Here is a 23,344-nt window from a genome sequence, read left to right on the forward strand (position 1 = left end):
GTTCTTTTATTATCGCCTATATCGAATATCTATTTTCGAATATATAAGTTTGTTATTCAACATTATTTTTTGGATAACAGACTTTTATCATATTGGTCTAGTGTATAGATATTGTCACTAAAATATATAGATTAACCAGAGAGAGACTTTGTACAAAAGTCGATTGCTTGGGTACCTCTGTCCCATTCGTGTTTCAACCGTGAAGCAGTTATGTTTGCATGGCTGTGTTTCGGTTTGAAGGGTGGGATATGGCGTATATTTACTGGATACAGAGGAATATCACCTGAGTCCTCAGGAATGGCAACGCACGGGGGTTATCATGTGCGAAACAGTATACTCTGTTATGTTCATGGTACTGCTCATGTCTATAGGCGACGGTTACCACTTTCCATCAGGTGGGCCGTCAGCTTGTTTGCCATTCTAAGTTGTATAAAAAAAATAGATATTGCTATATATTACCCACTCATACTACTTTTTATCATAACTATAAATCAGCAGTTCTTGCGACACTAAAAATGAATCGGAAATAATATAGAAATAGCAACCTTTATCGTGACAAATTACACTAATGAACAATGAGATATTTCGAAGACACATTAGATTGAAAATATTCAAATTTAGAATGCGTAATTATCCATAGATATTGCTACGTGACTAACAGTTTTGTTGTTGTAATAGTCCCTTAAATACCCACGTCAAGAGTGCATGATTGAAGAGGGAAAGAAAATTAATGTTAAAATAGGTTATTTAAGTGATAATGAAAGCCAGGTGCTTCAGTTCTCAAAACGATAAAAATACAAATGAAGCCGCTAAAGCTAATTCTGTTCGTACAATCAGGCCATTTGTACGAGTGTGTATGAGTACCCATATCTGTTGTAATGCAATAATACTTTGTGTAGTGTCGATGAACTCGATCAATTCAATCGATGATTGCATACATTCAAATTATAGCTAATAGACAAACAGGTTATAGCCCCGTAAAACATGATCCTACGTATAGGAGATTTATTGTAGTGGGTTAATTTTTTTTTTTAATGATGTTGTATAGAAAATTATTCTTTCAGCATAAAAGAAATCTTACTAATATTATAAATGTTGTTTTTTATGCAACTTAGAATGGCAAACAAGCTGGCGGCCCACCTGATGGAAAGTCGTAACCGTCGCCTATAGAATTGAGCAGTACCATGTATATAACAGAGTATACTGTTACGCCAATGATACCCATACACGTTGCCATTCCTGAGAACTCAGGTATTATTCCTCTGTACTGTGTAAATCCATTGCCATATCCCACCCTTCAAACCGAAACACAGCCATGCAAACAACTGCTTCACGGTAGAAACACGAATAGGACAGAGGTGCTCAAGCAAACGACTTTTGTACAAAGTCTCCCTGTGGTGAGGTGTAAAAATTTTAAAGAAGGCTTTACTCGGTGGTTATTTTTTATGTCTTGAACACAACTTTTCTGAGCCAGATGCTGCTATTATCTCATATTTTAATGCATTAGATTAGCTGGAAGAGATCTTTTAATTGTACATCTCTTTTTTTAAATGTAATAAGAAATAGGTATGTATAAGAATCTGTATTTTCTGTTGATGGATTTATTTACATTTTGCTAGATCAGGCAAATCGAGATTATTATCAAATTTCTAGTCGTAATCCGCGGCTTCGCTCACGTGCATTCGTTATGACAGATAATGATTAAATGGTGGAATTGAATATGAAAATGACGGCTAAGAAGAATTTTAAACGTGAAACATATAAAAACAAGTATAATCTGAAATAACTATTAAGTGAAGGGACTAGATGGAAGATATAAATGTGGGTAGTTATGAAAAGGATTTGTGATAAAAAGAGAAAATTCGCTTCGTAGATAAGATTCAATCGTAGGCCAACCTTAAAGTGGCATCGGTCGAAATAGCTATTAGGATTTGATTAGGGTCAGATAGGAAGATGGATGGGGCGAATTCTATACCAGCTTAATGGTAACGAAGGACCTAAGTAGGTTGGAGGGCTCAGTTTAAAGCCACTGAACCTTCGTGATTAATAGAGTATAAATGTAAATAAATATTATCTTACATATAGGTGTTCGTATTAAACGTTTAAGCGAGTTCTTGTTTTTTTTTTTTACATATATATCGTTATTACTTTTTTATATACAAGGTAATATTCAAAACTAGAATCTAATAGCATTAAAGAAATATTTTAGGATTAGTAACAATAATTATTTCAATAAATAAATAAAAATAATAAAAATTTAATAAAAATATCATATTAGCTAATATATTAATATAAAATATTTATATAATATAAATATTATTAGATCATAAAAATTTTATTACGTGTGTTGTATTATTAAGTGAAAAACGACAATAAATTTTGGCCTCCCCATACTAACAGGGCATTCCAGATATCAAGTCAATATTGAAATTATAGGGGAAGAAAGAATATTTGAATGCTTTAGGGGGAGTTCTACCAGTGAAAATATTTTCCCATAAGGAACACAAGTCGAAAAAAATATTGAGCCCTTCATAAGCAAAGAATAACATACTGTTAATAAAATTATGAAATGCTCTAAATTTTTGTCATATTCGATCCCTATTTCTATAGCGAAAAAATATCAGTTCCATTACTAGAATTACAACTATTTTAAAAGGATGTATAGATTTTACATCCGTAAGTCTTCTTCAGGGGGCGTACGACGCTTTGCGTCGCAGGGTCTCTTTTCGCAAATATGGACATTTTAAAAAAAGAATATAAGTTTCAAAAAATCTTAAAATAATGTTAATAATTAAAATTCCGTCCCGTATAAGAACTATTTGTCGAAATATTTGCCTTAATATATTTAAATGAAGGTTCTTTAATGGAATGAAATGGAATGGCAATTCCACCTTCGCTATCTGTATTCGCCGAAGGTACCAGTAAGTGATGATAGGTGAGGATGAACTCACGTCAATTAGCCTATCATGAGAAAATCATGTGGAATTAATCTCAATGGTTCCCAGGGTAACCTCATGGAGGTCTACCTGATAGATTTAGCGATGGCTCCACTAGTTCTCATTAATAAACATTTCCTCACCCCTGCTGTGTTGTACTGGAAATTAATATAATAACACAGTCAGTTCACATAAAATGTTTGATAAAATAATAATACCAGTTGGTAACACTAAACGAATAATACAATTGTTTATAAAATAATCAACAAATACTATACTAATTTATGGAAATGACAACAAACAACGACATATTGTTATCGAGTCCCGTATTTCTCTTCACACGAGTTAATTTGTACAATATTTTGATGGCAACCAAATAGAATTAATGGCACGTGATAACTGAAATAGAAATATATCGCTTAGAGAATTCAAGGTCTATCACAAAGTTTCTAAAAACCTGGCAGATCAAAATCAGCAAGAAACATAGAATTTTTTTTATCTTTGAGTGTTGATACGAATAGTTGCACGTATACTAATGGTAGTGGAATTAAATAAAAAAAAATAATAAAACATACCAGTATAAAGCTTTTCAAACTAAACTGTTTATAAAACAAAGAGCTCTGTTATAAAGTTTTAAATCTCCATTCGTTTTATCTCTGGATTCTTTTTTTTAATCTATGTATCGTACGTTCAATTAAGTACCTACCTAGTCTTATATACTTCATCCATAATTCACGTAAGCATATAGGTACATAACAAATTATAATGAAACATCCTTTTTACACAATAAGAAACTCGGTCTATTCAGAGGAAAATGCGTGGGTACCATTGTTACTGGCAGACTTTGTCAATTCAAGACTCGAAAGGCAGACTTGTCCAACCCAGTATCAATATTTAATGAATCTGAATGTACTCAGTGGCGTAGTTACCCTTGGACAGAGTAAGGCGACTACTACTTGGGGCTCCAGGTCAAAGAACACAAGGGGCCCGGTAAGCCTAAATTACTGTGCCCTGTTTTTTGCTATTCATATAAGTGTTTTATTTGCAAACATAAATATATAATGAATAACACATAAAGCTTTTTACAAGTACTTACCTTTATATAGTCAAATTACAAAATTTTAACTCGTTGCTCACATACAGATATTTTCAAAAAGACTTTATACTCGAATCATCATCATACCAGCCTTAAACTGCATAGGCTACGACAAACTCGTTTACCATTACACGAACCGCACGCTTGTTTGTCACCGTAGTTGTATAAAAAAATACATATAAAGTATATAATATAAGCAAATTGTATTATATTTACATATTAATTTAAATTGTTTGTCTCGTACCATAAATAAAATAGGTAACAACACTTTTATCTAAACTCGCGTCTTCACTTCTTTCAGTTTACATATAAAATTATTTCTTTTTACACTGGGCCTACGACTAGGTACGTTCTACTATACTATCCCTAAACGTGCGTACTAAACAGTATAGTTATATACGTGAAAGTGAATTGTTTGAAATGAAAATTGTTTGTACCTAGTATGAAGGGAATGAGTGTTGAGCTAAATGAAAATTATTACATTGTAAGGAATGCTTTTATGTGAATAAAAGCGAGTTAGTTTTTATTTTTAATAATCAGGTACATTTAAAACTGGCTTGTCGAGAAGGGCTTCTATAGTGTTGAAGAATTATTAAAATATAAATAATCTTTAATGCTGAATTTATTATAGTAATTACAATTTGAAGTGACGTGGTTATTATTGTTTTAAATTAATATTAATTTTAAACGTTATTATTATTATATTATACAGAAACACGAAAGAATATTTTTCTCAATCTATACTTATAATATATCTGTAGAGGTCAATTCTTAATATTCTATAGTATTCTCAATATTTCCAAAATAACTATTAGGGGGTGATTAGTGATCGATACTGATGCCAAAAATGCAGTCAGTAAAATTTTCGTCTGTCTGTCTGTCTGTATGTTCGTTATATATGAATAAAATATGATAAATTTCTGATAATAATTAACTGAAACTGGACTTTTTATTTTGTAAATTATGAATAAAAGATCTATATTTGTTTATGAAATAGCTCTAATTATATAAATGTAGGTAAGTAAAATTATTATTTACATGCATTTATATATTATATTAAATTTGCACGCGACTTCGTACGTGTGGAATTTGTAATTAGGAAATAAAAAGACCATTTTTAGATGGCGTAACATGATAAAGCATATAACAGATTTTAGAAACACAACTGTGTAAACCATATCTAATTTGATGCAGTAGTTCTTGCGTGATCCTGGAACAAATATACTGTTATTAATTATTGTTCTTAATAATAACCACTCTTATATTTTTTTCTTAAATGCCTCCTCTAATCTCGCACAGATATCATTTTATTATGATTTTACTACATCTATATAAATTTATATATAAAATATATTTATTTTTTATTTAATAAAAACAATATTGTTTTAGAATATTATTTTCACAGCTATTATTCCTTTAGCCAAAATTATGAAGTAAGTACTAGGTACTGTTTACTCGTGAAAATTCCTCTTACAGGGAGAATGTAGGTAGAACATGCCTCACATGTAATGTAACAGCAATAAATATTCACAGAACACCGGAATGGTGTCAAGGTTACAGACCTAGGTGACCTACTCCTTGAATGCACTAGCGAAGGGCTTGTCAACGTGCTATTTCGTGCAGGAATCGCTTGTAGCATACCAATAAATTTAGATTTTGCTGAGTTGAAAATATATGTTTCAATTATGTGATATATTATTCTTAGAGTGTCTTCATACAAATGCTTTAAGAAAATCGGGTCAACTTTTTTATACAATTTTGCGTGATAAATAGTTATGTTTCCTTTAAAACTTCTATATTTATTTTGTTTTATAATTTTTGCATCTTTTTAATGTGTAATAACTCATTTTATTTATTAAATAATTAAATATAGATACGTCAAGATACATTACGTGCGTTAAGTATATGACAGAACACTGATAAAAAAAAACGAGTCAGCTTATTTGACAATTAGCTGACAATAAGTTGACCCGTTTTTATATCTATGTAATCTAAGGTATTATTATTCGCCGTGTGCTCCCGGCATAGAATGGGCCAGCCTTGACCTGTGGGTGTTGTAAGAGACAACTAGAGGAACTTACTACTTAGGATCAAGGGATGGGCAGCGTCTCTCTTAAAACATCATCAAAGTTTTAATTGCGGTTGGCAACCCGCCTATCAAGCGTCAAAACTACGGACAAAATCTCATAACAATAGGAGATCTATATTTAGCAGTAACAGTTATCGACTGATATGAATGTTTTCCTCACATTATACATGGTGAAATACTATTATAAGCATCATTTGGGTGCTCTAAACCAACCAGAGAAACTAAATGATGTTTTTAAAGATTTTTGACTATATAATATATAATATAATATATAAAGATTTTTAACTTTATGACCCATACTAATCTATCTATCTTCTTCTATACTTATAATAAATCTGTAGAGAGGTCAATTCTGTACATGAAATATATTTCCAAAATAACTATCAAAGGGTGATTAGTGATCAATACTGATGCCAAAAATGCAATCAGTAAAATTTTTTTGTCTGTCTGTCTGTCTGTCTGTCTGTGTGTTCATTATAGAAACCAAAACAACTCGACGGATTTTAACAAAACTTGGTACTATTATTCTTCATACACTTAGGCAGGTTATAATATACTTTTCATCACACTACAATCAATAGGAGCATAACAGTGAAGGAAAATGTATCTGTTACATCAAAACCACGCGGACGAAGTCGCGGGCAACATCTAGTAATTAATAAATCAATATTTGATTGAAAAAAGCAATAATTGAGTTTCTTGCCCGTTTTTAGCAACCTGAAATTGCATTCCGAATGGACGGTAAAATCTTTAAAGACTGTTAAAATATGTATTGTTATTTTTAACGAATGCGACTAGCAATCAAATACTAATTTTACTGCTATTAATTTCGAGGTTGCCCTCTTGAGTCAAGAGTTTCTAGGCCATCTTCGTAATACAGGAATTCATCTAAATTTTCAATCTCCGAAACAGATTCATCTGAAAATCTACGAAGCACGAAGCAAAGCAAAAGCAAGAATCATGAATGATTTTAAAATTCACATCAATTTAAAAATAAATTAAAGTGTAAAAGGCATAGTTAATTTTAAACTTTCACGTTGTTTACACATATTTTAAATATACAATAGGGATTAAACACGATCAAAAATCGACAATAAAGAAGCAGGTATGTATATATTATTTACCTGAAAAGCTTTTTCATCACGTTAAATCCCGATTGTGTAGGTATTGAAAATATAAAAGTTATGTTTATAATTAGGTAATATGAATAGATTTTTAATTTACAAAAATTTTATTCTAATATTATCTACAGCATTTATAGATTTTTAGTTTTCAACCGACTTCAGAAAGAAGGGGTTTCTCAATTCGGTTGTATTTTTATGTTTATTATTAAAACTCCGTCAGTTGTATACCGATTTGGATTATTTTATCTGAAAAGATATACTTACAGATTGATTTTGTAGATATTTTATCAAAATATGTTTCATAATTTAAGTTTGAAAACAAAATAATTAATTTTGTCACAATTGAAGTCAGTTTTTTATGGAACACAACCTCAAATTATACATAAAGCCTTCAAGTTCGTCCTGTGTACATATCCATATATATATTTATTTATATATGTATATGTACATATTTCCATACATATCTTTGTTTACTAAACTATAACAGATTAACTTTATTTTTGTAATATCAATAAAAGCTCATTTTTATGAATACACTGTCGAAATGTAATAAGAGAAATATAAAGTAATAATAATTTTTTTCTTCTTTTTTTTTCCATTTTATTTAGCGACATCAATCATAACCTCTAATTTTCCACGGTCATTAAGAAAGCCGTCAAGCAGCCCTTCAACGGTGCTCCGTGCCTTCTCCCAGGCCTTTGAACACTCGACCTTGCACATTCTTTGCTTTAATGAGCTATCTTCACGTTGAACTCTCTTGTACTTAACTTAAAGTGCTTTTTCAATTGAGCGTGAACGAGCTTTGAAGATTATGAGATACGTTTGGGTTTTTTTTCCTTATTTTACTTAAAAAAAAAACATAGGTTTAGATAGCTACAGAAGTGCTTTTAAGTTTCTGCATTATCTACTAGTTGCTATTGTCAAAAATCTTGACCTTGGTACATCCATTGTCATAAATATTCTTTAAAACTACTAGAAAATATTATAAAATGCAAAATCCTGTATTAAGTAATTCTAAATATTAAATGGAAAATTGTATGATATATAATTGTAAATTTAAAATACAAATCTTTCCTTTAACTAGTTTAAACAATAGGATGAAAAGCTGTATAAAATTTCATTATTAATTTTCATTTAGTTGATGGGTAGTTTTAACCATCAATTAACATTAACAAAATTCAATTCAGTTGTTGAGACTATCTTTAAAATAAAATAGATGATTTTTTCTTTTTTATTGTTATATATAAGTATTAGATATTATGTTTCTCTCAATACAGCGTGACGACAAAAAAACTTATATGATAGATCGACACTGACAATGTCGTCTATCTTGACTGCTTGAATTCTTTTTCTTCATGTATTTTAGAATTACGTATCTCTTCCATAACTATGAGTTTTCGAAACTGCTAAGATGGCACTATAAATTTCCATTAGTACCTTGGAAGAACTGATATTAAATTCTTTTACTGACTTCTGCATCACGTCAGTCACAGTTTTCACGTACCGATGCTGATCTCCCTTATTTTTTACCTTAGCATCATATAATACAATTACGTATTCCTGCAATAGAATAATGTGGGTGTAGGTTATGGGATATCTTGGCAAATTCTAAGCGAATTTTAATATTTTTTTTTACAATCGGTAGAATTTACTCCCGCGTTAACCCCACATTATTACATATTATCGCTTTAGCAAAAAGTTATATACACGAGAAAAATGTGTAACAACAGATATCTTATACCAACTTTAGTTAGTAGATCAAATAAAAGAAGTAATGTTAACATAATTGAAGTCAGCAAAGGAATTAGCTAATCTAAATATTGATTCAGATAATCAAATTACACTATCGACCCGTTTGCTTTGCAATACAATACTAACGTTTTGTGTAGTGACGTAGGCAACTGTTTGAAAATTGATAAAGCACTTTTGCCAGTGTGTGTACGAAAGTATATGACACATCCATGACATAGTTAATATTTACATGACTGGACTGTTAAACTGTGTAAACTACATATTACATATTATAGTAATCTACTTATCAGCAACTATATAATACCTAGATAATAACTTACGTAATGATTATTGTATTATCTGTGGTATTACGTAGAACATGTTCCAAATTTAATTTAAATCCGTTGAGCCGTTTAAACTAAATTGAATACTCAAGATTCAAATGGAAAAATAGTGTAGATTATTAAACGAAGACCATTTTCTGGAAGAAAAAGTCTATTATGTAAATATACGCTTATTCATGAGTAAAATTCAAACTCTCTATTCTGTTAAACTTAGATGAAATTATATGTTTAAATCATATTATCGATTATAGGTACTATTAAAATCATATCTTAAAATTACAAGTTTATTGCCATCCAAAATATTTCCCATCGAAGTCTTGTTATTTTCGTTTCTCAACTCTAATCTAAGGTAGCGGACTTTCGAACTTGAATCTTGGGAATTTGTTATTGTTTAGTACATAAAGTTAGTAAACAGGAAAATTAAGATATTGAGAAAATATATTAGAACGTCTAAATAATAATTATTATAAAATTAATAATAAATTATTATAAAAAAATCCTTTCAAAACTGGTTGGATAATATTTACATTTGCTATAAAAAAAAAAGATCTAAAAAAATATCATATCAAAACATTTACTCAACGTTAAAAATCGACCATCTCGATACTTCTGACGCGGGTCGTATAATATCAGGTCCACTAAATTGCATTATCTTATTGTTTTTATACCACGAAAATAAATGAACATACTATATAGCTCATCAAAAGGCAAACGGTGACTATAACACTAGGGATATCATGTGCGCGTTGTCGACCCTGAATAAAACCTTAATACACATTTTCAGAAGAACCCCACATTACACTTATCTTTACCAAAGAAATGTGGCTCGAATGACGACAAAATACTCATATTTTGAACCTCTCATACCAACGCGGCGCGACCAGCTAATTAGTATGCGAGGTAGGTAAGAAATCCCTTGCCATTTTTGAATTTTTAATTCACGAAATATTCTGTCGAAATGTATTCTATAGCGTGGGTAGATTCTTAGTTTTCCGTACCGATAACAATTTCAATTTCACCCATTATAGTATACACATTCTAAACATTGTATACAACCGTATTCCTATTGAATACTGTATCACTGATAACATAATAGTTAGTATACTATCCAATACATAATGCAGTGACATTGCTCAATTGAATAGAATTCAATTGAATTCTCTATAACATTTTGTATCTATAACTTATGATGTATATGACTGTGTAACTGTTGATTAGTGTGCATTCAATGTTAGGTAAATTTATAAAGTATAGTTTTTTTTAATGGTTTTTTTTTTAATAATGCAATGGTAACCCCGCCTGCGCTATCGGTATACTATGGCGGGGGACCAGTGAGAAATGAATGGTGAGGATGAAAAGATAGGTCAGTTAACCCATTATGACAAATTCAACGATAAATTAGTCACGATGGTTTCCAGGGGGAACTGCATGGAGGTCGACCTGATAGGTATATTATATTGATAGTAATAGGGGCTAACCTCCCATTACTGAGGGGAAAGGGTAGAAGTAATGGGTTCTAACAGCCCATTGCTAACAATACTCCCTATCAGGCCGACCTCCATGCGGTTCCTCGTGGAAACTATTGTGGTTAATATTTCTAAACGATGGGCTAACTGACCTGCTTTCATCTTCACCTATCATCTATCCTATCACTTATCACTATCACCTATCACTAGTCCATCCATATCCATCTATCAATGGTAAGCGAGGTTACCATTTCATTTCCAACCATTAAAAAAACCTCCCATTACTAATAATCTCTTCCCCCCCTAAGTATAGGTTATAAACTGTTTTTGGAAAATTTACAGCATAGCAAAGACTAAGTTAGCTATGCGTGTACAAACACGCGACGCGGTCGATAATCCCAGAAAATATATGAATAAGATTAAGTCGTGGCCGTCATCTTCACCTTGTGATAACGAGGGTTTTGAACAGCCACTATTATATACTGTCGTTCTAAAGGAGTAAAATTAAAACAAAAATAAGGCAAAAATAATAAGTATAGAGGAAAACTAAAATACTGTAAAGGGAAGGGCCCTCCCTTCAGATGCAGCAACAACTTCTAACACATTGCAGGGAGTCAGTAACGGCGTTATGGATCGGGTAATTGGGCTTCCTATAACATGGTTAAACACAACGATGACTGACTCATCCGTCATACTGGTGAATAGATGCTTCTAGTGTCGACTGGTCTGTTCAAGAATACTGCGATTAATTATAGTTCTGTAGCTTTTTATTTTCTTTCCTTCTATCAATACGAATTTTGTGATAGTCATTTTGTCTATTCATGTTTTTTGTTGTAATCTTAACTTTTATTTGAAAAAAGCAACTGCTGTGTTTCTTGCCCGTTCTTCTTTCTTCTCAGCTGAATTTTCATTGTATACAGTGGTGGTGTGTACAGATACAAATGGCTCGAGACCATCTTTTATGACAGTCTATGGGGAAGGCCTATGTTTAGCAGTGCACGATTAATGGCTAATACGATAATAATAATAATGAAGAAGACTATGCTCTGAATTAAGTATATGAGATTAAAAATTTAAATAAAATAATTCAAAATAAAAAAAAAAATATTGAGACTTCCATACTAACTTAACAGCTAAATGTGTCATTTATTAAACTCATGAAAAACTATTCAGTTTCATTTATAGAGCATTCCCATAAAAAAAAGAAACTAATGGACTAATGTATCACATATACATCACATAGTCCAAACACGACTTTACTTATACGATAAACGTTCTAAAATATTGTAATTTTTTTTTCCCGTAATACAAAATTTTTTTACTTCCAATAAAAAGGAAAGTAATGCAAACAATATAAAAATTTGTAAATATATAAAATCGACATAAACTCTATGTTATTATAATAATATTTTTACAAATTATATATCATCATCATCTCAGATGTTAACTGCCCACTGCTGAATGTAAGCCTCCCCCTTAGGGGATTTTCCTAATAGTTGCCACACTTGGCAGACGAGTCGGAAACTGCAGTTAGGCTTTGAATTTTTGTTATATATATTAATATTTATTTTTTGACAATATTAATCTTATCACGAATCACATCCCTGTTTTTTTTTTCGCAAAAACTACTTATGTAGCTACATAAACACTGATAAAGGGGTTCTACTCATACCACAAAGTAGGTCTATCGAAGGGCATGCATCGCGGTACATAGCTGCGTTTATGATGAGTCGAATGCGTCCGACAGTTGCAATCTCGATTGAAACTAGATCTAGAGTTACGTCTACTTCCGTAGCTGTCATAAACTAGGTCGTCGATTCTATTCTCTGCCTGTTGATGTGAAGTGAATACTTGTATCGATGTATCTTGTAGGAGTGCACATTCTTATACATTATTGTATATAAAACATGTAAAATGAGTTTGTTAGTTATCTCTTGGCACCATAGCTATATATTTTTTCTCCAAATCGAAACGATTTCCAAAAGTTTTACTCAATCCAGTTTCTTTGCAAACTATCATGATTATCTCACTGGTACCTAGCAAACGTAAATCACTAGGGCAAACCACTCAATCTTCACCAATTAAAAGATCTATGTATCTGGTTGAAAAAATATATTAAGTGAAAATTACGCATGCATCTGTTTCAGCGTATTCAATACACAATCTTCTTTTGGTTAGGATAGAAGTACTAGGAAGTAAGTAAATAGCTAAAGGAAAACTTAATTAATTACTTATTTTATATACTATGTTGTCTATTTTATTTTTAAATGAGCAATTTACAGATTTATTTGCTAAATATGCAAAGAAAAAAAAATGGAAATTATACATATATATATAATGTATTATGTAGAAAAGACACAGAACTTTAAATCCCTCATGTACATTTAACAATGTTAAAGTCGAAATTACATTGCGGAATTAATAGCATGAAACTGGTTACACGACATTACTTTCAAAAGTTTTACGTGTAAACCTCTAATTGTAATCAAAATAGTATTCAACGAATTTGACGGAATCGTCTATATCTTGACTATTAAAGTGGGTACGTTAATTTAAAATCTATTCAATATGACTTGAATCTAATTCTGTTTCGTTAACAATCAACCCTTAATTTCGTGCACTGTTCGATTTTTTAATAAAACTATTGTTATGTAACTAATTTTTATTTACATTTCGCAATGGAAATTGGCTTCCAGTGTTCTATTTATACCGACATGTGAAACCTCTGAGGCCTGTCCCTTATTTGCACTCGCCTCAAGACCGGTTTAAGCCCAAAGCTACACCCTTCCACATCATTTACCGTAAAAATTTAAAATGTACACCCCATTACACCCTCTAGTCGCACCTGAGTTACATTTTAGATTACGTGAATACATTATTTTGTCCGTTTCACCATCCCAGCGAAGGTTTATGGGCGAACAGGTGCCAACACAGGAATGTTTTATCAAGAAAATTAAAGTTTTCTTTGTACCTTTATAGATACTTATCTTCTTTTTTGTAAGACTTAAATACGCCGATGTAATTTATTGTTCTATATTCGTTCTTTTTATATACAATTTTACATGTTTTTTAGAAAAAACTACAGAGAATTGCTGTAATAGGAATAGGTATTATGATCCTTCAAATTCTATGATTCTCTATTTCGATTCATCTATGTAACAATCTATTATTGTGCAAAATGAGTTTGTTTGTATCTCACGACGACTTAACGGCTCGATCAATCGTCATAAAATTTGGCACACGTACAGTACCTGCCACGAGGAACAACATAGACTGCTTTTAAATTTGTTTTCAAGAACTAATAATAATACACTATTACAATGATCCCTATGTACAAACCAGATCATACGTGTACATAGATACTAAAGTGTGATACATAAATCATTTCCGTGCGGCAATATCCTCCTAGGACGACAGTTGCGTGCAGCCAAGCTAATTTCCTTCCAAGACACATTGCCAGCCATGAGGAGAATGTTTCTTTTGAATAATACAATTCTAAACAAATGTACCTACATTGGTTGACTATGCAACAATATAGTTCTTCTTGCTCTAACCTGATAATAATCTTTTCAATGTGTAAATTTGTGTGTTTAAATCACTCTAAAATAGCTGAGCATATTTTAATGATATTTCTGATAAACCATTACATTAACAAATATAGAGTACTTTTTATATTATGAAAACCATACGGGCTTAAGTAACAGCAAGTTAAACCGCAACCTATTCATAAACTACTTATTTATTTACCATCAGGAGGGTTGTGTTATTATTTGCCATCTTAGTTGCCAAATAAATAATCCTTTCAGTAACTTTACCTTACGGTATTTTTTTTTTCAAATAATTGAAAAAAAATTGTGTTTTATATTACGAGTAAAATTATTATAAATTTTTTTTATTAACTAATGCGTAATGGTCCATTGTTTAAATTACAGACAATTGTATAAAAATATAAATAAAAATAGGTGTTTTAAGATAAGTAAAAAATACAATCAGCGAGATAATATAATAATGAAAAATACAACTTTATGATTCCATCTTGCCATATTTTTTTATGAATGGAATAGGTAGATAGCAAATAAATTAAAGGCCCACCTGATTGAAAGTGGTAGCCATCAACTATTGACATGGGCAACATCCTAGACTTTACAAAGTAATGCCCATGGTACCCTCTTATTCGAATCCCAATTCTTCATAGTTTTCGATAGTCATAAACTGGTTAATCAAACCATATGACTATCAACAGTAGATAATTTAATCAGTGACGTAACTCAAATGCTTAATTGTTACTTCGTTACAGGACGGAGATGTGATAGAACTGTGCCAAGTCAGCGATGTGAGGTCGGGAGGTGTGCCATTAAAGGTAAAGATAATGTTAACATTCTATGCGTAACGTGCCCCTGCGAACCTTTGATAATGTTTCCTGATGTGAAACAGAATCGTTGCCAATGAAATGAAAACGCCATGCTCCAATGGCCCAGAACAAATTTGTGAAGGATTGTTCGTTATGTAAACGAAGCGCAAGACGTGAAATCAAAGATTTAAATAAGTGAACCATATTGTATGTTTATACACAATTTTGTTTGTGCATATTTAGTTTTACCTATTTTTTTATCATGTGTGAGAATCATATTCCAGTGGTCTACTCCAATTTATTGACTCTATGTGTGTCAATTTAAATTTCCCGACTAACTCTCTAGTGTAATTAAATACCGATAACAAAACAAATTAATCCGTGTGACATCGGCGGGATCGCTCTCTGCCACTTAGAATTCTAATATGCTCGAAATATGAGCATGTAGAATAATCATAAACAACAAATGAATCTGACAATCCCAAGAGAGATTATAGTCGTGAGTATATTTATTATTTGATAAAAATATTCTAGGTACTGCTAGTGCTGGGTGTGGTACCTGTTTGCAATTTGCGTCCGTCTGTGAGCCATATTTCTTTGAAATCCGTTCAGTAGTTTTAGTCTGATTGAGTAATAAAAAACTAAATTTCTAAAGGTTTCTAAAGGTAAACATACCCAAAAAGGCCCAGTATACATTCACCTTGTGCATTCGTCAAGTGAGCTCGGCCAATGTGTATTAGAGCTAAAACACTTATAATGTATAAAAAGGCTACATAAATAAAATTAAAGATTATTACGAAGTAGTGAATTTTTTTCTTACAGGAGTCTAAATTAAGCTCCAGCCTTCAGAACAAGCATGGAGAGAGTTTAGAAGATAAATCCTTAACAATATGCAGTGGCACTGACTATATCAATATCAATTATCAGCACGTTGTATGCCCAGATGCTGCCACCGCTAAGGTTAGTTATTATAATACTAACATGCATTACATAACCAGACAATTACTACAAACGCAAACTAAATTACTTCCAATATTGTATTACGTGTACACACATAATATGATCTTCGACGTGTTGGAGGCTTTAAGAACATTTTTTTAATAAATGAAAATAAATTAATTAATTAGCAATTGAATTTTAAGAAAAGAAGAGAAGAATCAAAGAGTGATAAAATGTGTGAAAGATGACAAGTGTAAAAGAAAGAAGAAAGAATGTCAGTATAGTTCGTCATTTGTAAGGGATAAATGGAAAAAGAAATTATATTGCGTCAACCTTAAATAATGGAACGTAACGCGATGTTGAATTTTCATTATTGATTTAATAATTGCTAGTAATAATAATAAGTTTAAAATTAATTTATAATTGTCTCTCTTTCTCTCTCAGAAGTTTTTACGCTTGTATGTTAAATAATAAAATTATTAAATATTTTTAAACGCTTTCAAAAGGTGTGGTTGGAAGGCCTAAGGAAGATTACACACAATGTAAAAGCTAACAACGTTTGCCCCATGACCTGTTTAAAGAAACAGTAAGTCCCCGGCATGTTACAGAGCATGGCTTCACATGCGTACCAGTCTTAATTTGGTGTCTGTAGTCGATGTTAGTAGGTTTGGGTTTTAACACAACACAATAAGGCATAAAATGGCTTGCTATTACAATTTTCAGTTTCTATTATTTTATTTTGCAAGTGACTTGCGCATAACTTTGTACTTGCGAGAATTTAATTTGCTTTACAATGCAACTTAAATAATAAAATAACTGCAATAAAATACTGGCAACAATTTCAGATGTAATATTCAAGTTTTTCCTCAAAACAATGGTGTTGTCAGAGTGAAATATCAGAGTAGACGCGCAAGTCATTTAGTATTTTAATGCATGTTTATTTTTTTTTTGTTTATTTGCTTTTTGCCAAAGGTATGGAAGGAGGGACTCCGTGCCATCACTCACAACAACAAAATCAACAATGTTTGTCCAAGAACCAACTTAATGAAACAGTACGTAGTAATTATAATTTACTATCGACTACTTTGTAGATATAAATGTATATACTAGTATATGTGTATGTAAGAGCGTTCGTTATGTGTATGTTACAGCTAAATAAATGTATTTATAACTAATTATTTTTTCTGTGCTAACATTACTTACTAAAGAAAACTGTAAAAGAAAATTTGCGCCACCTTTATAATTTTAATTACAATGCTATCGCAAATGAAAGGCGGATGAAGAAAAGGCGTTTAACAAACATTCATTTTCTTAATTCAAATTCAAATTAAGAAACACTTATTTAGAATTAAAAAAAAACTAAGACATTAAGATTCATTTGTTTACAAATACAACAGTCCCTTATCTTGCAAAAACTCATTAGAACACAAGCTACAATATTTAAACGTATACAATGCAACAAATTTTATTAAACAAAATTTAACTACACAGGTTAACATGGGATTAAACAGAGTAGTTTATTGTAAAAAGAATTATCAAAGTCAATGTATAAATGTGGAAGATATCGCGTAGCACAGAAAAGTCTAACTTGAGAATCTCCTTTTTGAAGTCGGTTAATAAAATGCAAATAATATAATAGACCATTCATAGCCGTGACAACTCAATTGGACAGAGAGGCTTGACTACAGAGTAAGTTATAGATAATCGCATCCAAGCATAAATCACTGATATTTAAAATTCATCTTTGGATACTTTAAAAATGATTATCGCTTGCTTCGTACTTTGAAAGACGCGTAAAGCTGTCACACGTAGATTGCGATAGAGGCCTTTGTGAGAGAAAACTCTTAATATAAGTAATAGGAGGGTAAAGGATTATTAGTAATGAGAATCTAACAGCTGCATTGTTAGCAACATACACTATTAGGTTGACGTCCACGTGGTCCTTGAAACCATCTTAGTTAAAATTTGTGAAATTCGTCACAATTAGCTAACGCACCTGTTTCATCTTCACCAATCTTGCTTATTATTCTATTTTCACAAAAAAGACGAATAATTACTGTTTACGTTATCGTTATCCCAAAGGAACAAATACCACGAAGTCGTGGGCTTCGCTCAATGTTTATCTACATTTATTAAAAAAAGAACTTTTAATTGATTGAGAGCTTTTTGCTTTGTAATGAAATAATAGCCATCGATTTTTCTTTGTGTTTCATTTTTCTGAGAGCGAACAATGTGCTTTTATTTTAATTAATTCACAATGTCGACTTTGATTTTATTTTTCTCTTTAGGCAAAAGCGTGAATTGTTCTTCTATATACATATACATATAGCTGACATTGTTTATATAGTATTAGTATTTATTTAATAAAATGAACTCTAGGTACCGACTTGGTTTTCTGAATTATTTAGTTGATAATTGTCTATGATTTTAATTGAAAATAACAATAAATTAAATTTCCTTTTTTTATTTATATTACTTAAAAAATACTCCTATTACAACAATTCAATCTTATAATTAAAATTTTGTAAAGTTAACTGGTCATTAAGTGTAGTCATTAGACACATCTTTTTTCCCTTACAATTTTATTCCTTTGTCTATTTATTGCATCTCCCTCCATTCATTCATCCATCCATTATTTCTTATAACTTGTTTATATACAGTATAAGAAAGTATACATTTAAAAAAATAACAAAAATAGTCGCTGTCATTCAATTCGTTTTCATTGTATAATTTCTATTCACGTCAAAATTATTACACTCGTATCTTAGTCAATAAATAAAAATCCTAGACATATTACACAGCGCTACTCAGTCCCAAACTAGGCAGAGCTTGTACTATTATTAGTTAAATGATAAATAGACTTAAAAATGCTCAGGGCGATGAAAAACATGCTCGTAAATACTAGTATAATTCTTTTTACGAGTAATAAACCAATAATTACCAGAAAGTAAGGCAGTATTAAATAAAAATGGCGGCCTGACTAAATACTAATACTGATTTCGCACCCACTTAGTTCTCCCTAGAAATAGGAGTCTGCTAACAAAATTTCCTGAATTCATTTTTCTCGATTTTCGCTTCAAAGGCACGTAATTAACTACAGTGATGTTTGCAGTTTTCACCACACCCTCTAGATACTGCTTTAATCTAGCAGCAGCAATGTGTACAGCGTGCCCCAGTTTAGTTGAGTTTATAGTTCACCCTGCAATATACAGTGTGTTTGCCCGACATAGGGCTATAAATACATTATACTACCGTAATATCCTTTGACAGAGCCTTCAACCGGAATTATTGGATATTAGTTTTACCTTTTACCTGGCTCCCCTGAGAGTAGACAGTTTGTGCCTTAAATTACGAAAAAGTTCAGCTAATCTGTCACTATGCCGCAGCTTCATTCGTGTGTGTGTCCTGCCTATATGTTACCTTAACTTTGTACATTATTTTTATAGATTTTTATTTAGTGTATTACTTAAAAACAAATATCTTTGAAAAATACAGTTTTAACCTCATTAGGAGATATTTTTTTTACATTTTCTATACCCTATACCTATATTATCACAGTCAATCCTATCGTTTAAACATGTAAACATTAAAATACAAATAGATTAATAGACAAATCGACAAACACACAAACAACACGATTTTTTAAATCATTTTTAAATTATTAGTATTATTTACCACAGATAATATTGTGATTAAAAATAGTCATAAACATTTACACGTAAATATAATACCAATCTCAAAACTCGTTTCAAACGACGCACGAGTTATTTTTCCAAAACTGACAAACTTTGTTCAATTTAAACTTCTAGGTGGATATTCTCTCCCTTGACTATACGATGCTGCAATCCCTGTAAACACTTGGAACTGCAGCATTTTAAACTTTTATGTTTGTAATTTGTAATTTTATATCCATGATTTTTTCCATTTCTGAACATCCGATGTTTATTAAAGAATAGAGGACAAATAACATGTTTATTTCTTATTCGTACTTATAAATATAGATTTTTGGTGATTATCTACACAAGTCATATACGGCGTATAAAAAATTTCCTTCACAATAATTAAGATAGACATCATCATAATTATCTTTAACCTACTATCGTTTTTTGCCACATTTGGGCACGAGTCTCCCCCATACCGGAAAGAAAATAGCCTAATATAGTGTTTCATTTCGAGTATTACTTCTCTTGTACCACTGTTTTGTGTTTTGTACCACTAATTACTTTGTACTATACTCATATGTATACTCAGGGAATGGATAGGCGTGGTCACACATTCTTACTCTGTCATCACGTAGAGATTAAATAAAATAATTAACTTTTACTTCTCAGTTGGATGCGACTCTGTTTCCTGACTGATCCTCGAGGGAAGGTGCCCGTGAAAGTAGTAGCGAGAACATTCGCCTCAGGCAAAACCGAGAAATTAGTCTATCAATGTCTATCCGAGCTTGGTCTACCGTCAGGAAAAAACGATGTAATGGAGAAAGAAGCGTTCACATTTGACAAATTTTACGCTTTATACCATAAGATTTGTCCGAGAAATGATATAGAAGAATTGTTTAGATCCATGTAAGTAATGAAAAATTTATACTAACTTGTATTTCCATAAATAGTATTTAAATTTCATAATTAGTATATGTACATTATCACCATAGGTTTATTTAAGATTACTTTCCAGATGGGGAGTGGGCACCACATAATTTTGGGATAGACATTGCCCACCTGGGCCATTTAAACACACCTTTAATTTTCATCTAATTTAATCAAAAATCGCATTCATATACACTTAAAATTTCTAAAAATCTGCCTTTATATGTATTTAAAAGACATTTGTCCATTTCTTATAATTACAGCACTCAGGGTAAGTCAGATCGAATCAACCTGGACCAATTTGTCAATTTCTTAAATGAAAAACAGAGAGACCCTCGATTGAATGAAATCCTCTATCCACTGTATGACGAGAAGAGAGCCGCCGAGATCATTAACACATACGAACAAAATGAGGAGGCTAGAAATGCAAGTAAGTTATAATATGAATTAAACTGAATAATTGAGGTATGATACTTTGGCTTATTGAAGGCTTCTACAATGAGGCACGATATAAAAAAAATATTACAAATTTTGTCAAATATTTTTGTCAAAATTATAAGCAAAAGTAATTGATATATGTTTTTCAATATTTACCTTGTTACTTTTTGTCTTTTCAAGAATGCCTCACAAAAGACGGGTTGATCCGATATCTCATGTCTGACGAAAACGCCCCCGTGTTTCTGGACCGGCTCGATAATTACATGGACATGGATCAACCTCTAGCTCACTATTATATCAATTCGTCGCATAACACCTATTTGTCAGGAAGACAATTTGGTGGAAAGAGCTCAGTTGAAATGTACCGACAAGTGTTATTGGCTGGATGTAGGTAAGTCCTTTGTCCGACAATTTTTCTTATATGCTAATCGAGAATTAACCTGTAACGCCCCATTCGGCTTTATGTTCCAAATTCGTACAGTTCTTATCACAAAGAGGGTTGACGTCAGGCAAGCGGCCGGTCGTAAAACTAAAAGCCAAATCCTTTTGTAATGTGGATAAAAACATATTAAGCTGACTCCAAATAATAATTGGGATAAGGGTAGGAAGATGATACATTGCATGATCACATTAAAATAAACTAAGTTAAATTAAAATTAAAAATTATGTTAATCAAATAATGAGACGCTTTACTGCTGTGTTAAAACAACAAAAAGCATCTGGGGACTCAGTCAACTCCAAATCCAATATAGGAAAATTTATTCAAAAAGTGACCCAGTTGAGAATTGAACCTGAAATCTTATTAAGTGCATAAAGCTACTTGCTTTTATGATAGAACATGACAAATACCTATACAAATGTCTATTTCGCAAGTACCTATATAAAACAATAAATTATTATTACTACCATTTAATAAAAAAAAGGAAAGGTAGAATTTAAAAATGAACGTGTCTGATGAATTTTTGATGAACACTGCGCAGTTAACAAACTCTAAACTTCTGCAAAATGGCATAGATGTCAAATCAGTTCAATAAACACAAAGTAAACGTCCAAACTCCCCAAGTACTTACCGTAGCAATTAATAATCCATCGTTTGAAACTTCGCGGCTGCTTGCCGTAATCCCGGGACCGGTTGAAACTTGTGATATAATAATCAACTGTAATTAAAACGAGCTAACTAGGTTAATTGCCAAGAAATCAAAGATACTGAAATGAATATAGGGCTATTTCAACTTTCGTAGAAGTGAAGCTGAAATCGTTTTAATACTTAACGAATTGAAAGTTTTATGTGTAAATTATAGCATTGTTATTAATGTATAATGTATTTTATAGACTGATAGACTACATCTTAGATTTATAATTCACGTTGACAAAATAGATATATAAAAAAATTGCACTCTCAAGTCTCTAAATTGGTGGTAATAAAAAGTTTTACAATAATGTACTGTTATTCACTCTTCTCAAGAGATTTTTTTTTCTTTTTTATAATACTTAGAATGGAAAATATATTTTATCTGTACAATTCTAAATTATTATTAAATTATTTTAAATTTTTGTTATCTTATTGACTTTTTCCTTATATTAGATAACCAAATCAAATAATTAGACAATGAGAAAAAGTCTGTTTAACGATACCCGGTTATCTAACGGGAAATTAATTTTCCTCATATTCATAAAACTCTTCCGTAAATCCATACTGTATAACCATCAATTCCTATTCCTATCCCACACAGATGCGTAGAACTCGACTGCTGGGACGGAAAAGGTGAAGATGAAGAACCGATCATCACCCACGGAATGGCCATGTGTACTGATATTCTATTTAAGGATGTCATATACGCTCTACGTGATACGGCATTTGTAACATCAGACTATCCCGTAATTTTGTCGTTCGAAAACCACTGTTGCAAGGCCCAACAGTACAAGCTGGCGAAGTACTGCGACGAGATCCTTGGTGATTTGTTGCTGAAGGAATCACTCTCGGAGTATCCGGTGAGTATTTGATTTTCCCAATTTGTGAAATTGTTCTAATCAACAGCACCTTCCTTGAGTTTCTATTTTAATTAAAGGTATAATCTAATAGTACCTAATTTACTCATATATATATATATTTATGGGTGAAAATAGTATGGTAGCCCCGCCTGCGCTAACGGGATACGCTGGCGGAGCACCAGTGAAGGGTGATAGATGAGAATGAAAACAGGCCAGTTAGCCCATCATGATGAATTCATCAGGAATAAA

The 23,344-nt window shown here is 31.5% G+C and overlaps 1 protein-coding gene and 1 long non-coding RNA gene across 5 annotated transcripts in view; one reads left to right on the plus strand and one right to left on the minus strand.

The window, feature by feature from the left end:
* Positions 1–23,344, plus strand: part of LOC113513030 (1-phosphatidylinositol 4,5-bisphosphate phosphodiesterase) — a 90,689-nt gene that overhangs the window by 50,400 nt on the left and 16,945 nt on the right. For 2 of the 3 annotated variants that reach the window (XM_052892857.1, XM_052892861.1), the window contains exons 4-10: positions 15,084–15,146; positions 15,960–16,097; positions 17,049–17,128; positions 20,408–20,644; positions 20,929–21,095; positions 21,284–21,494; positions 22,837–23,095. In XM_052892857.1, coding sequence (XP_052748817.1) covers positions 15,084–15,146; positions 15,960–16,097; positions 17,049–17,128; positions 20,408–20,644; positions 20,929–21,095; positions 21,284–21,494; positions 22,837–23,095 — 1,155 coding nt within the window. Of the gene's footprint in view, positions 1–15,083; positions 15,147–15,959; positions 16,098–16,582; positions 16,663–17,048; positions 17,129–20,407; positions 20,645–20,928; positions 21,096–21,283; positions 21,495–22,836; positions 23,096–23,344 lie in introns of all 3 variants that reach the window. The other variant, XM_052892859.1, reaches the window with a different exon arrangement.
* On the minus strand, positions 5,036–22,843 carry LOC128200210 (uncharacterized). 2 transcript variants are annotated; one of them, XR_008252611.1, is made up of 3 exons: positions 22,174–22,843; positions 21,260–21,543; positions 5,036–5,242 (listed from the first exon to the last, which is right to left on the minus strand). It is a non-coding gene; the product is annotated as an uncharacterized LOC128200210 (long non-coding RNA). The 2 variants fall into 2 exon arrangements; XR_008252610.1 differs by having other exon boundaries at positions 21,260–21,632.

The sequence above is a fragment of the Galleria mellonella genome, unplaced genomic scaffold (assembly GCF_026898425.1).
Source record: "Galleria mellonella isolate WM207_F2 unplaced genomic scaffold, CSIRO_AGI_GalMel_v1 utg113, whole genome shotgun sequence".
Lineage (NCBI taxonomy): Eukaryota > Metazoa > Arthropoda > Insecta > Lepidoptera > Pyralidae > Galleria > Galleria mellonella.